The sequence below is a fragment of the Nannospalax galili genome, unplaced genomic scaffold (genome assembly GCF_000622305.1).
Source record: "Nannospalax galili isolate Female #2095 unplaced genomic scaffold, S.galili_v1.0 scaffold1051, whole genome shotgun sequence".
NCBI classification, from domain to species: domain Eukaryota; kingdom Metazoa; phylum Chordata; class Mammalia; order Rodentia; family Spalacidae; genus Nannospalax; species Nannospalax galili.
The window spans coordinates 1,722,408-1,738,769 of record NW_008331995.1 but is presented as its reverse complement, the minus strand read 5'-3'; the positions used below and the strand labels follow the sequence as shown (position 1 = coordinate 1,738,769).

General features: G+C 44.9%; 1 protein-coding gene and 1 long non-coding RNA gene across 5 annotated transcripts in view; one reads left to right on the top strand and one right to left on the bottom strand.

Moving 5' to 3' along the window:
• Positions 1 to 11,898, bottom strand: part of LOC103729134 — a 360,622-nt gene extending 348,724 nt beyond the window's left edge. For both annotated transcript variants that reach the window (XR_003848547.1, XR_607052.3), the window contains exon 1: positions 11,478 to 11,898. This is a non-coding gene — a long non-coding RNA (uncharacterized LOC103729134). The remainder of the gene's footprint in view (positions 1 to 11,477) is intronic.
• Adamts9 (ADAM metallopeptidase with thrombospondin type 1 motif 9) overlaps positions 8,622 to 16,362 on the top strand; it is a 182,128-nt gene continuing 174,387 nt past the window's right edge. For 2 of the 3 annotated variants that reach the window (XM_029560637.1, XM_029560638.1), the window contains exons 1-3: positions 8,627 to 9,110; positions 9,693 to 10,093; positions 14,952 to 15,114. In XM_029560637.1, coding sequence (XP_029416497.1) covers positions 8,996 to 9,110; positions 9,693 to 10,093; positions 14,952 to 15,114 — 679 coding nt within the window. In that variant the 5' untranslated portion in view covers positions 8,627 to 8,995. Of the gene's footprint in view, positions 9,111 to 9,692; positions 10,094 to 14,951; positions 15,115 to 16,362 lie in introns of all 3 variants that reach the window. The other variant, XM_008827120.3, reaches the window with a different exon arrangement.

Here is a 16,362-nt window from a genome sequence, read left to right as displayed (position 1 = left end):
CTTTTGAAAACGTTCTGTTCAGCTCCTTAGCCCATCTTTCAGTTGGGTTGCTTCTTGTCTTGGTTCTCTGTTTTTTAAGTTCGTTATATATTCTGGTAATTATATTTTAAACCCCTGTTGGCCATTTATTAAGTGTTTGTACCTTTTAGTCACAAGCATCACTCAAAAGCCTGATGAACATCTTGAATCTCTTCCCAACATTGTTCTCTTGAACACAAAACATATACAGCTATCTTGTCTTGGTTCTCTGTTTTTTAAGTTCGTTATATATTCTGGTAATTATATTTTAAACCCCTGTTGGCCATTTATTAAGTGTTTGTACCTTTTAGTCACAAGCATCACTCAAAAGCCTGATGAACATCTTGAATCTCTTCCCAACATTGTTCTCTTGAACACAAAACATATACAGCTATTTTCAAATAAGGAAACCATCACAGTGGCCCATACCTTTAATCCCAGCACTCTAGAGGTGGAGGCAGGAGATCAGAAGTTCAATGTTATCCTTGGATCATACTATAGTTAGTACAAGGCCAGTCTGGGATGGATACATACGATTTTCTTGAGGCAAGTCTCAAAAAATTTTAATATCCTCATTGTGAGAATAAACATGGAAGTAAGTATGATAAAAAGTATCCAAGATTTCTAATTCCAGAAGAATCACAGGTCCCAGCTGGACATGTAGCTATCTTCTGAGACTTTAAACTGTGTATTTTACTCTATCTGGTGTAGGTAGAGGTTGCTATTTTGTTTAATCTTTATGACAGTAGGATCCAAGTAAACAAATAACACTGTGACTTGTTTACAGTGACTACATTGTGGTCATGTGCTAAACATAGGGTTCTTCTTAGCCTTTGTAAATAGATCCTTAATAGTACACTTATTTATCATCTCTTGACAGCTCCTTTCCCTTTTCAGCAGATCAGAGAAATGGGGTGGGAAGAGTTTTCTTACTGCAACCTCCATTTGGTTAGAAATGGTATCACAGAGTAAATGTAAGGTCCTCAGGTCCAGATTGATGTATTAAGGAGCTGAATATTCAGCTGTAAAAACATGCTGACTTTAAAATTTTACATGGATGACTTGGTGTTACCCACTATGACCAGAATTCAGGAGTGTCCACTGCTGTAGTGTGGCGTCCCAAGAAAAGTATAGCCCTGAGCTCTTACATTCTGTACCTGCATTTCTTGCACTTAGCCCAACAGCTAAAGCTTATTCCAATTATGTTGCCATGAATGCCACCAATGTGAATAGTGAGACACATTTTGAATAGGGGAAAAATCTACAAAACAAGTTATTTTTCTCAACATCTAATAAGACCTTGACAAGGCTCTAATTGTTAGGTTTACATTTCAGAAAGCAACTTACTCTGTTATGAGTGCCAGTTAATACAAAGGCCATACACGGAGAACGCACCATGGACAACTGGCATTGATCTGATGCCACATAAGCTCATTAACAAGTCATGTTGTAACATGTGATGCATCCATATTTTTGTACATTTCAAATTTCTGCATATTCCTGTGAAAAATGGAAGTAATCTTCCTACCCCACCCCTTCCTATTGTCCTTGAGAGTCAAAGAAACTGAGGTGATTTCTTGAAGAGTTGTTTGAAAGCCTTCTTTATAGAGGGCCCCCAAATTAGCTCACTGAAAGAAATTCAAATCTGGCTCCACTTTTACAACTCCAGGCAGGTGCTAGTTATGCAGAAGGACCACAGCACAGCCTGGAGAGCATAGAGAGCCTGATCAGGACTAAGGAAAGGGAGTTTATAAGAATAACATATTAAAGACCAATCTTCTAAGTTAGGAGAGCCAGTGCCTTGACCTTCTAGGAAGACAGTCCCCTCAATCCCTCTTTGTTCGATGTCTAGCATCACACATTTGTGAGTGATTCCCTCAGCCATTTTCTGTTGGCTTCCTTGAGTCAATGGCCTAAAATCTGAATTCTGCTAGTATTTGCATCTCTACTCCTTGGAACAGTATCCTTTAGCTTTGCAATTCATCCTGAACTAAGCTTGAGAAAATATAAATACCTACTAATGTCACTGTTATGTGGTAGTGGAAAAGCACAAGTCATGAATTAAACAGCCTGACTTTCAATCCTTGTTCAGTTACAGTAGCTGTGCAGTTTTAGGCAAGAGGCTTGATTTCTCTGTATCTTCATTATTTCCTCTGCAAAGTAAGCTAGTGGCATTCTTTGTTTCAGTGAGCTAACAGAAGGATTCAATATGGTATTACTCATTGGTCACGGGAGCAAGCTTTATAGTAAAGACAGAAAACCTACTGAGTGTCATCTGACAGAGATACTCAATTTAAAAATTATATTGTTGTGCATATGTAAAATTGATTTAACATATAAAACGAGATTTTTTTTTCTTAGTGTCTACAAGGAAATTGTGTTTGGGCTATTTAAAAGATGATGGGACTAGTGAGAAGGGACAGTTGCTAAAGGTTCCTGTCACCAAGTCTGGTGACCTGAGTTTGATCCCTAGGATCCACATGGAAGGAAAGGACGAACTCCTGAAAGTTCTCCTCTGACCTCCCTGAAGACACCATGGCACACAGGCACATGTGCATGTGTACACACACAATAAATGTTAAGAAGATATTGTGCTCATTTTCATAAAGGCTGAGAAATCCTCAACTTATAGAAGGTACTTATTTAAGCAGACTATAAGAAAGGACAGCAAATTTGTTTTCTAAAAATTTTCAAATTCAGCTGAGGAGATAGCTCAGTCAGAAAAAAACTTGCTTCAAAAGCATGAGGACCTGAGCTGAGTTCTGAGAACCTATGTAAGGAAAGCTGAGCATAGTGGTAATTATAATCCTAGAGCTGGGGAGGTTATGACAGCTGTTCACTGGCCAGACAGTCTAGCCAAATCAGCGAGTTTCAACCTAATAAGAGACCCTGTCTCACCAAATAAGGTGGACTGTGTTCTGAGGAAGGACACCTCTGGCCTCCACTTGCACCTGTACACACATACACACACATAAATTTTTCAAAAGATGATGAGGCTAAGAGTAGCAGTATGTATGAGAAATACCCATAGTCAAAGACAGCTCAAACAATAAGTCACTAGTGTCCTCTGGGTCAGAAGTCAAGTCCCACCTCTGCTAATCAGCAGGTGGGTTCCAGGGAAGCCACTGATTTGGATATATAGAGAGTCTGGCTTTGATGACAGGTTACAGGTCAACATATTCAGAGATCAAACCATTTTCATGACATCCTATGGGACTGGTAACCATTATTCCTCCATCTTTAGGTCAGGCAAAGGATATATAAAGCATTCACAGAAGATGTCGAACTACATGCTGCACTGGTCAGGTGCCTGCTTGGTTAAGATCTAGAAGTGAGAATAGGGGAGTCCAGCCATGAATATTTCTGATTCTAGAAAAGATGATGTCCTGATTATTTTGATTGAAGCAAGACTTGTCTCCTCAAGAGTACTGACAGCATGAAAAGAGAAGTTGCTTCAACTGTGTGAAAATATAAAATCTATGTAAGTACATATGTATGAAAGAGTTATTTTGGTAAATTTAAAGAAACAATACCTTTGAAAATGAGAACAAAAATTGCCAGTAACAATTAACTCATGTAACAAATATTTATGAAGTTCCTATTTTGCTTTATGACAGCACATAGGGGGATATTTTTCCTTTGTATTTCTGGAGTTTCTTGAAACAATAACCACTTGTGTCCCAACTAAGTCAGGATACATTCTGGAATACAGGAATATAATATTCTGGCACAACTCTAAATATTTCAAGATTTGTCAGATTCCAGAAAGATGTATCTCATCAAATATCACTTTTAGAAAATAGGGAAATCAGATCTGCACAAGTCATGTCACCATCATCTAAGTTAACTTCAGCTTATGTGATTTAGATCTAATCTAGAAGTCTAGAGCTTCTAAATTCCATTTGTGGTTGAACTCCAGACTTAATGATCTCATTCCACAGGCAAGAGGAAGCAGAAAAATGTAAGGCCTTCTGTACAGTCTCAAAGGAAGCATCTGTGGGATTCATATTCAACTCTGAAGCCAGAGCAATGGCCTCACATGTGGTCTTCCAGAATGGCAAGGAAGCAAGGAGGACCTTGTGAGTGAGCAGGCTAAAGGTGATACCAGTGTGGAGATCTGATACATGTTTTTCATCTGTTTGTTGCTTGTTTTGACAGGGGCTCTCTGTAGCCCCAGCTGGCCTGGAACTCACTATGTAGACCAGGCTGGCTTCATTTTCCCAAAGATATGCCTACCCCTGCCTCCTGAGTGCTGGAATTAAAAGCATGTACCACCATGCCCAGCCTCTGATACATGTTTTAAAAAGCCACCTCACAAACTGGACCAAGGACTTTCTGGGGAGTCCTAACAGAAGCTTTTCAGAACTTTAAATTTAGCATTTGATGCAAAAATAATGTTTTTACGCACTGTATTTATCAGATTGGGTGCAAAGGCTGAGAGACCATGAACAATCAGGCAAAATTCTGTATGTCACTAGGCGGTGCTCCATCATGGAAATCGCAAGCTTTAGAACTGAATCTAAACTCAAACAAACAAAAACACAGCACAGAACTGGGAAGTGGACAGCAGACCCCAATCTTGGCTGAAATATATTGGTAACTGATTACTGCTTGGTAAGGAAGAGTTGCTCTTCCTAATGCAAGAGACTCTAGATAGGCTGACTAGACCTCAGTAAATGAACTTGCATTGAGGTACGTCTGGGGACACTAAACTTGACCCAACAGGCCTTAAGACAAATGACAAAATGTATGAATTCCAGTGGTGGGGGGGTGCTATGAGAGGTGCCAGTGGGGAAGGAGGTATAAAGATGATTAAGATTGATTGAGATGTTCTGTATGAAATACACAGAATTTCAGTAAAAATAAATTAATAATTTTATAGGGAAAAAAAGAATGGAATCCAATTTAGTGCCCACCCCAGCTCTGCTCTCCTTGTTCTGTGATGCTCTACAGTCCACTTCCCTTTGCTGCCCGATTTCTTCATAAGCAAATGAGAATAAAAACCCAGCAGGCTGGGTTGCTGTAAGGATTAAATAATTGACCCAAAGGAAAAACACAGAGCTCAGCAGCATGGTGGTATTCACTGTAATCCCAGTGCTCAGGAATCAAGAGCCAACTTCAACTTTGAGAACAGACTGATCTACACTGTGAGTTCCAGGCCAGGCAGGGTTATACAGTAAGACTCTGTCTAAAAAAATCAAAATAACAACAAAGATAAAAGAATACAAAAAGTAAGCTGGAAAGATGGCTCAGCAGTTAAGAGTGCTGGCTCATCTTGCAGAGGACCCAAATTCTAGTCCCAGTATCCACATGGCAGCTAACAATCAGCTGTAACCCTAGTTCCAGGAGACCCAATGCCCTCCGTGGGTATTGCACTACATGGGTGCACTTATATACATGTAGGCAATACATTCATACACATAAAATAAAAATAATTTTTTTTAAAAAAAGAGAACTAAAGAAGCTTCTTTCTTAGCATGTTTTGCCCACATGACAGAAAGATGATGCAGGTTTTTTCTAGTCCCATCCTACAAACAAGAAGCTGGCTCTGAGCAAGTGATACATAAGGTGGCAGAGCTCAGCCACCATCAGTAGCTCATCAGAATGTTTGTTCACCAGAGTCCAGTGTGGTACAGTACCAGGGGTCTATCTTTTCACAAATTGCCTATTGTTGGCTCTTCAGGAAACTTCTTTTTCTGGCTCCTGGTTCTTCTTGATCTTTTAGGTGTGGGCTTCCCCTTTCCACAGGAATAAATGGCTTTCCTTCCTATGGCCTTCCTGCTGTTTGAAGGTATCCAACTAACAGAATCACTTGTGATGTGACCACTCTCATTCTCATCTACCAGGCTATCTATTGCTAACATCACTCTTCTGGGATCCAAATTTCATGCAGGATTAGCAAAATAAGACTTCCACTTTAACCTGTAGTAACTTTCAATTCTAGTAAAGACCCAGAGAGAAAAATGGGCTAAAAACTATCCTTCTGTTAACTCAAAATGACTGGGATGTAGGTCAGTGGTACAGTGCCAACATAGCATATGCTAGGCCCTGAATTTAATGGTTTAATTCCCACTAGTGGGGAAAAGAAAGGAAAGGGAAGGGAAGGGGAAGGAAGAGGAGGAGAGCAATAGGAAATTGAATAGTAATTTTCTGGGCAATATTAGTCACCTTTCCCCAAACCTTGTGATACTTCTGATTAATCATTTATTCATTATATAGAATGACATTAGACTAAACTTCCAAAACAATTTGAATCATGTCACTTACTAGTCAAGGATTCTGCTTTTCTTCTGGCATCAGTATCCTAGTCTGTAAAATGAAATTGCTGTTACCCCCTGACTCACAGAGCTGTTGTGAAAGTTAAATTAAATACATTGTATTACCATGATGTCTGGTACATGGTAAGTTTGAATTAGTATTCAAAGATTGCTATCTGAATTGCCTGGCCCATTTGTATCTTTCTTGCTTCTTATTATTTGAAACACATCTTTCTAAGATTTTTAAAGACCTGTTTGTAGGTGGAGAAGCAGAGGCCAGCTAATACATTGAAGCAAAATGGGTGCTTCTATGAGGATGAAAACTTCAGAAGCCCGAGGTTCCCAACACCCCAGGAGGCCACAGGAGACAGACACTTCACACCTTCCTTGGCCACCAGCTCTTATGGGAATGGCTGTGTCATCTCAGAAGCAATTTTTAAACTCTAAACAAAGTTCATCCTTAAAGTTTTAGAAAGAAAGCAAAAGAGCAAGTGTACACACAAGAAATGTGTCCCTATGTATAGTAATTTCTATATTGCTGGCTTCCCTTGATCAAAAGGGATTTGAATTAAAACAGAATTGTCTAGTGGAAAATACTTTGAAAAGTGTTATACTTTTGAATAATTTTAGTGGAAGCAGTATAACGTTTTCCATTGGAGTCAGTTCACTGATTGAGTTCTAGTTGCTAAAATCTCAGCAACTCCCAGACACACTGAGAGGCAAGACTTTTTATCACATAATGAAAAGAAAGACAGCATACCAGAAGACATTCACTTTACAGAGCTATTTTGAAGATCCAAGGCTGAAATGCTACCCTTTAGAAATCTCTGCTTCTCTCTTCAAGTGTTCTCATTTTATAACCTTTTTATTTTATGTGTGTGAGTGTATTGCCTACATGTATACAAGTGCACCCGTGTAATCTTTTTTATTTATTTATTTTTGAGACAGGCTCTCCCTATGTGGTTTAGACTGGTCTACATTTCTCCATCTCACTGCCTCACCAGAAATATATGCATTATTATTTCCCGGATGGGCTGCATTTCTAGCACACTGCTTTTTGGTCTCTGATGGCAGTCTTTAGTATTCTCAGTTGTAATGCTAGACCAGCAAGCAGGCGTGAACTCTGGTTCTAAGAAATTTGAGCAAAGATAAATTTATTAGTCATATCTTTTACTGAAATGGCCATTTCCTTTCCCTTGAAATTAACACATCCTCACTTCCTGACATCTAAAGGGAAAAGGTGTTTTCGAACTATCCAGGACTAAACTATTCTCTCTCTTCCTTTTTTCTTCCTCAAGCAGTTCTGACTTTTACGTGTGCATCCCCAAGGGGGAGGTAGGTATAGTTTGTAGTGCCCCCCCCCCGCTCCCACCATCACCGTAGTTAAAGCAGTTAAAGCGAGCGGAAGTGATTAAGAAATCCCTCTGGAGACCGGTGCCTCCCCAGGGATCCACTGCGTCTCAACTCCACAACTCCTTCTCCTTTCCCCTCCCTAAATCCCGAAGGTAGACTAGGGCGCCTAAGTCCCCGCCCCCTTTCTCTATCCTGAGCACGCCTTAACCTTTTTTGGGCTGGGGACCTTCGAAAACCTGTAGACCCTCTGGGCATGGGGGCAGAAGTCCGGCTAAGGCACGGGTTTAAACTGTTGCGAAACATTCAGGAGACTGAGGATTTCAAACACAACTGGAACCACAGGATTAAGATCCCTGATTCTAAAACTCTAGACCTGGGGCGATTAAATGGAGAGCAGCGGAGCTCAGGTGCCAAACCTGGTTCCAAAAGCGACGGGGACGGGGGACTCCGGGGCTGGGCCACTTTCACTGGTAAGGAATCCCAAGAGTGGTGGAAAGAGATGGGGACCCGAGAAGGGAGAAAGAGGGTGGGGAGGAGGGAGAAAGGGGAGAGGGACAGACGAAAGAGAAAAGGATGGAGAGGCTACAGTGGGGAACCAAGAGAGGAGAAACCCCAAGAGAGGAGGGTCAGATACCCAAAGACCCAAAGAGAGAAGGGCGAAGGCCCAGAGAAGAGTCGGGGTGGAGGGCTGAGCGCCAGCAGGACTGAGAACTTTCTCTACTCTCCCTCCCAAGCAAGGAGTCTCTGAAAACCCCACCTCGAGGAGGTGACGCGGGCCGCCACCGACGGCTCCCGCGCGGCCGGCGTCCCTGGCCTCCGCCTCCAGCAGCCGGCGGGGCCTCTGGCGGCGAGACCCGCACGGGCGGCCGAGGAGAGGAAGGCATCTGCGAGGAGGCGGGCCGCCTGCCTCGCTTTCTCCTCCCCTGCCCTCCTCCTGGAGGCGTGCACCCGGGGTATTTGAGAGGCGGCGGCCCCCCCCCGCCCCTCGGCCCCCCATTCAAGAAGCGGCTCCGCTACCCCGGCCAGCACAGGGCGCCCGGCGCGCCTCGGAGCGCACGTTCCGCGCCTTCTCCTGCCGGCTTGCTGGACATTATGCGGCCGAGCAGCCGAGCCCCAGTCGTCCTCCGCCTCCTTCTCCTCCTCCTGCGGCCCGAGCGGCTCAGCTCTCGGCAGGCGGTAGCGTTGCTCAGGCGAGCGCAGACGGGACCGTCTCCGCTAGACCTCAGCGACTCCTAAAGTCAAAAAGTTGGCGGCGGGGCCGCCGGGGCTCCGCGCGCTCTCCGCGGCTGCTGCTTAGCGTAGCCGCCACAAGCCAAGCGGGCAGGAGGGAGGGGGTGGGAGCAGCGGGGGGAGGGGTGAAGAGCACCATGCAGTTTGTATCCTGGGCCACACTGCTAACGCTCCTGGTGCGGGACCTGGCTGAGATGGGGAGCCCAGACGCCGCGTCGGCCGTGCGCAAGGACAGGCTGCACCCGAGGCAAGGTAACGAGGCAACGGACCCTCAGGATTCCCCTAACCCTCCATCACCATCTCCTGGGACGCGCTCCGGGGCGGGCATTCTGCAGTAGAGGCCTCTCTCCTTTTCCTAGAAAGAATTACCTCCGGCTATAGAGCCTCTCCCTTCTCCGGATCATCCCTAGTACACTATTAAGGATGCACTGCACACATTCTAGAGCCCCCTATTCCCAGCACCTTTTGTCCGAATTTTTCACTCTCCTTACTCCCTTGTCCCAAATTAATGTTACTTAGTAACTGAGGTCATCAGATAGCGCAAGTTTTATTTTATTAAGGATGTTTATCAGGACCTGTAATCATCTTATGTTTCTTGATTTGTTTATTGTCTGACTTCCAATGCTCTATTCTCAACACCTAACAAGATTTTCTGCAATTACTATTACACAGTAGGTGCTGAGCAAATATTTGTCCCCTGATGGAGAGTGAAAGAATTGACTCGAATGGGCCGCAAAAATCAGTCGGGACAACACCCCCCCCCAATTCTTTTTTAAATTAAAACTTGCAGGAAAAATGAATGGTTAGCTCATATACTTCTGCTTCTCCCTGCAGTGAAATTATTAGAGACCTTGAGCGAATATGAGATCGTGTCTCCGATCCGAGTGAACGCCCTCGGGGAACCCTTTCCCACGAACGTGCACTTCAAAAGAAAGCGACGGAGCATTAACTCTGCCTCTGACCCCTGGCCTGCCTTCGCCTCCTCCTCGTCCTCTTCTACCTCTTCCCAGGCACATTACCGCCTGTCCGCCTTCGGCCAGCAGTTTCTATTTAATCTCACCTCCAATGCCGGATTTATCGCTCCACTGTTCACTGTCACCCTCTTTGGAGAACCCGGGGTGAACCAGACCAAGCTGTATTCCGAAGACGAAGCGGAACTTAGGCACTGTTTCTACAATGGCCATGTCAATACCAAGTCCGAGCACACGGCGGTCATCAGCCTGTGCTCCGGAATGGTAAGTGGGCACGTGCCCCTTCCCTCCTCTCCGCCTCCTCGTCTGCTTCTTTTAAGACTTAATTGCACCCTAGTCTGAACTCATGGAGTCTCTACTCTGGCGTTAAATATCAGACACTGGCTTAGGTTTCCGGATTCGGGGGTCCACCAGCTGGGTACGTGCGCTTACACTCCCGAGGAGCGCGCACATCTACCCCTCGAGGGTCGTGGATTTTTTTTTTTTTTTTTTTGAGCTACCTAGAGACTGGATTGGGCTTGCTGTACATAACCCAACGTTTGCAGAGCTGCTTACAAGCCGGTTTCCAAACTCTGAGAAAGTTGCTGGAGTTGTGGTTTCTTGTAGCAAACTTGGCCGCCCGCGAGCGGAGCAGCTGAGCGCAGGGCGGACCTGACTTCTCATTGGCCTGTCCAGAGCTGGGGATGTGGGCTGACAATCCCCTGGCACCGGTACTGGGTCTCTCTTTCTTTCTTTCTTTCTCTCTCTCTCTCTCTCTCTCTCTCTCTCTCCCCCTCTCTCCCTCTCTCCCTCTCTCCCTCTTCTCCTCTCTCTCTCTGTGTCTCTTTGCCTCTCTGCCTCTACACTAGTTCCCGCTTCTCTCCCTCTCTCCCTCCCTTCCTCTGAGTGAGTGAGTGAGTAAGTGAGTGAGTGAGTAATCTAGTGCCCCCGCGCACTCTCCGGGCTTTTTATCTCGGGCAAGGAATTTTGAAACTGAACCGGATTGACAGGGAACAGGTCCAATCACAGGAAAGGAAGGGTGGGCCAAGGAGTCTGAGGGCGGGGATAGAAGGCGGAGTCTGCCTCAAAAAACCGGCGGTTTGGGGGAGGGGTGTTGCAGAGCAGTCCGACTCTGCACCCTGCTGGCGGGGTGGCCCCGAGACACAGAAATAGTGGGAAAGGGTCTGGAGAGGTATCCTTAAGGAGGTTCTCATTGTTCTGGAACCCGTAGCGGTTCCAAGGAGTAGGAAGAAGAGATGTATAGCGCGCGTCTCCCTAGGCGGGTTGGGAGCGGCGGGCATCACCCTGCGCTGGGAAGTACGCACTTAGTGGGGATCCAGATTGATACCCCGAGCACCTCCTTCCTGACCCCTCCATTTACTCTCCACTGGGATTAACACAAAATCAGTTCCCCCGTGCTCACGACATTTGAGTGTCTGTTCTATGATTCTGGTCCCATCCAGGGTGGTCCTGGACTTTCCCAAGAGACGTGCGTTTCTGCCATGCGCGTATGACGCAGGAACTTTCCCTGGACTGGCCCTCCTAGCTCACAGCGCGGCGCATTACACGCAACTGGCTATTAAAGTCTCTACCCTTGATGCTTTACTCTCCCCTTGAGCACTCACACCCTCCTAATCGCCTTTTCCAAGAAGGGGGCTTGGGTACTCACCCGGGGCGCTCTCTGGGTCTTGTGTCTTAACTTCCAGGTCTAGCTGTGAGATCCTTCTTCGCTGGAGCAAGGCAAGCCTGAAGACTGTTGGGGAGGTGGTGGGGAGTCTAGCCTGCTGGAATTCGAAGCAGGGGATGTGCGCCTTTACCCATCAGCTAAACACTGGGAATCGCGACGCCAAAGTGCGTTGTTGAGATTGATTGGGGGTAGGCGGAGACCTCAGTTTTGGCGAGGGGAGGGGATGCTGCGTTGAGTCATCGCGGTCTCAAGACCTGGGGTCTGGACACTGGAATGTCTCGGGTCTTTGAGAGGTTATCGCCCAGGTGGACTGGAAAGTCAGGTGGTTGATCCCAGAGCATCAGTGCACCCCAGATTTCAAACTAGTGACCCCTGATTTCTGGACCTTAGGGAAAGGGCTGCGTGTGCACTTCGTGGGTAAACAGTCGTTACTCCTCCTCCCTCCCCGCCTCCACACCGGCGGAATCTGAGTAGTCCCAGCAGTTGTATAAATATTTTTCTGCGTAGGACCTTAATTTCCATTGGTGGTTTTAGGTGGTAACATAATACACGTGGTATCTTTGGGAACTGAGAACCCAGCCTTTGGACACGACTGTCTGGACTATGCTAACCCCATTTATATAGCGTGTCATTTGTAACATGCTTCTTTTGGGGGAGAAGGACCTGAGTATCTCCTAAAGATATAGGCGCTGGATCTTTGTATCTTCCACCATTAATCTAACTCCAAGCCTTCTGCCTTTGTCTTCTTTATCTTTTCTGCAGCAGTCCCTGCATACTGATGTTCCCGACCTGGCCCACCCCCAACACACACACACACACACACACACACACACACACACACACACACAGTTACCAGTTTTGCTGAATCTCATCTCATACATTGTTCTCTTCTGCTGAATGAGCATCCATAGCTCAGCTGGCTTTTCTCTTCCTCTCCTTAGGACTGTTGTCTCAGAAATACCCCCGCCTACCTGCTTCTCTTCAAGTCTTTTTTTTTTCTCAGTTCCTGCCACAGGTCAGAAACATTAACAACTGGGCTCAAGATAGCAGCTCCCCATATACTAATGAACAACTATAAACTCCCATATCTGGTATTTAAAGGCATTACCTTCTTTTGCCCAATTCATCCCAGTGTCCATCTTCATCTATCTGTTTTTCCTTCTGAAATCCTGTATTTCAGTGCTCTTTCTTTCTGTGTGTGGCGGGGTGGGGAGCTGAGAATTGAACTCCTGGCCTTGTATATGTGGAGGCAAGGGCTCTAGCATTGAGAGTCATCCCTAGCCCAGCATTCCCTTCTTTTAAAGGGCTGTTTTCTCCTTGTCCCCAGAAGACCTTACCATAGTCTTCCAGGGGGTACCTTTCCTCTGCTCCAAAATCATAAATACCTCCACTCTCCCATTTCTTGTATGGCAGTTCTTGGTACACATGTTCTTCCCTGTCCTTGGCAGTATCATGAGCATCCACCCATCCTCTCCTATATTAGATACTTGAATAGTACATGTACCTAGTTCGTATATATTTAAATGGGTACCTCAACCAACACAAGATAACTCAGGGCTCAGAAATTATTTGTGAACCCCAAAAAAAGTCACTAATTTTTTCTCCATGTTGTTACTATTTATTGAGCTTTTACTGCTGACCCTGTGATATAACAATGTAGCTCTCAAAACTACCCAATTTTCTGATAAAGATGGTGAGACCTTGAGAGCTACAGTCTTGCCCCATGCCTCATGATAGGTGACAAAGTTGGAAGCTCACCCCAGCCTTACTGACCCACGCTCCTAACCACAGGCCAGAGGCCCAGTCACTATCCCTCGAGAGAATGATTGAGTTCCTTTTTGTAGACACTGGACAAAAAGGATTCTGAGTCCTAGACTCAGCACTAGCTCCATGCACCTGCCCACTGAAGGAGAACTTTGGACAAATCCCTTCCTTCTTGTACCTCTTAGGCTCCACTCCCTAGTCCTCTCTCCTACAGGACTCACATGTCCAGTGCTTACAGAATGCCAAGCAGAGGTGCTTTGAGGAGCATGAATGTGTTAAACAGCTAGTGAATGACCTGTAACTGTCATAAATCATACTAAAACTGACTTCTCCCTGATCCTGTGTTCCTGACTCACCAGGGGGAACTGCTTTACAAATTCAGGTTCTGGACCTCACCCTTAGACATTTGGAATCTCTGAACATAGCATGATACCCCAAATCTCATTCTGAAAGATCTTTGTAGGCCATTCTGATCCTTCTTGATTTGAGGATGCAGTGCATTGGCCTATCACTTCGCGTGCTTTATCTTGCATCCTGAAGATCCCGAAAGCTCATTAAAATTCTGATTCTTGAGCTGACCCCAAAATGTTTGGTGCAGAGAGCAGGTCTTAGGAAGAGCCCAGTGATTTGACTTTCTAAACAGCTCTGCAGGGTGCTAGTGCAAGTGCCAACACCAATGTTCAGGGACATTCTTTTCTGCTGTGCCTAGAGAGTGGGAAAAGGCTTCTGGTTATTTTTCAGTGTGGGGAAATGGGCTAGTGGAGAAAGAGAGAAGAGCTTGGTTTCTTACCCCCAGATACCACCCACTGGGTACTGTATTTTCATAATATCTAGTTTGAGTAGTTCAAGCTTGAGGCCGCCCATGGATCATTTGCAAGACTTGTAGACAAGTAGGGAACGGAGCTGAAATATGACTTTTGTGAGGTGTTCACAGTGATTGCTAACAGCAAATTGGCTGAAGACTAACAAGCAACACCAAAACCCACTAAGGGGTTCTAAGACTTAAAAGGTATCCACACTTTACCAAGTGCATGATTTTCATTATTTTATTTAATCCTAGCAGTTACCCTTTAAAGAAATCACTTTCAATTGACAAAATGCAAAACCTCAGAACATATAAGAAAGTTGCCTGATGAAGAGGGCAGGTGTGGTATTGGGACTGTGAGTAACAGGATCGGACACAAAGCCTTGCAGGATAGCACTCTGCTTTGGCAAAGAGAAGGGAAGGGGATCCTGTGGCAGGGTTACAGGTGGCACTCCCTTCTAGGCATTGTAGTCAGCATGTACCTGGTGAACGTGAAGGAGAAGCCTTCAGCCGCCAACTTGTCCCTCTGCTGTCTACAGTATCCCTGAATTCCCAGGCAATCTTAACACACGTTCTCTCTAAGCAACCTGTAGGAGCAAAAGAGTTGCAATTGAGCACCAAGAAAAAGCTAAGCTTGGAAAGCAGACATAGGAAGTTACAGGAAAAGTAAGAAAAAAGTGTCAGTGTGGCGGGGAGTGGAAATTCGCCACTTCCCTACATGTATCTCCACATTTTCAGTTTCTGCAGCCCTCTCCAGAAGAAATGGAATAAACTGACCCCATCTTTACTGGGAATTATTCCACTCCTTGTTGTTTTTGTTTTGCTTTTGTTTTCTTCCCTCCTATTGGCTGAATTATGTTAAATCAATCTTTCATCTCTATTTGCAGCTGGGCACATTCCGGTCCCATGATGGAGATTATTTTATTGAACCACTGTTGTCTGTGGATGAGCAAGAGGATGAAGAGGAACAAAACAAACCCCACATTATTTATAAGCGCAGCATCCCCCCGAGGGAGCCCTCCACAGGAAGGCATGCCTGTGACACCTCAGGTATTTGCTTCTTGCTTTAGCAGACATGCAGTTTTAACATGGGTTCATTACCACGCTACATGACTGTAGCAGTTCTGCTGGTTTATTCAGTCCTCCAGTGAGGTAGCTATGCCCCCTTGTAAAGATGGAAACTATGGAGAGGCTTAGTGACTTGTTAAAGGTTGTACAGCTAAGAATTCACAGATGGGATTTGAACTCAAAATGTAGTGAGTCTAATCCCTCTGGGGGCAAAGCTGTCTCTTCTGTTGAAGTTGTTAGTTTTCTGGACAGAACTTGAGTCATTCCTTGAGGCCTTGAACCTAGTACCCCAAGTCTGAAATTGCTTGTATTTTCTTGATGTCCTCTGTTCATTTGGTCTCACATTTTTACTGTGTGTTTCATACACATACACACACACGCACACACACACATACATATATATGCGTGTGTGTATATATATGCATGCTGTGTAGAATTATTTGTTTAAGACTTATAATGGAACTCACAAAACCTGCTGTGTGTTTACTTGTGTCAATTTTGCTAATGTCCTGTGGTTGGATCTATGAGCTCCACCTCTAGGTTTCAGTCTAGTCATCATGCTACATGTGCAATGCTAGACTCACTGCATTCTGAGCAGATTGTCACAGGCCCTTGTACTGATATGTTGGTCCATCCTCAGTGATGTGTTATCCTAGGCATCTTAAGAAATGATACTCATCTGTGTCTTTCGACCTGTAGCCTTTCAGCAGCCTTTCCTGTTCCCTAGGCATAGCTACTGTCTACCTACTGATAGCACCATTGCGTATCATCTGTGAGATTGTTCTTGTGTTTTGAGACTGCAGATACAATGGTTTTAAAAATTCATGGACATCCTGTTTGTGGAACCATATCATTCCTTCTTTATAAAAATTACTTTCATGGGGCTGGAGAGATGGCTCAGCAGTTAAGAACACTGGTTGTTCTTGCAGAAGACCCAGGTTTGAATCCCAGCACCCACATGGCAACTAGCAACTCTCCATAACTCCAGTCCCAGGGGATCCAACAGCCTCTTCTGACCTCCGCGGGCATTGCAAGACATGGGTGCACTTACTTACATGTAGGCAATACGTGCATACACATAAAATAAAAATAATAAATTTTAAAAATTTTTCCACAAATTGAGTAGCTATTCAGTGTTCTGGTATCTCCATACAAGACCAAGAAGACTAATGTGGGTTTCTTTAAACTCTTGCCAAAGAATGTCTGGCTTCATCTTCTGTCTGTGTCAGG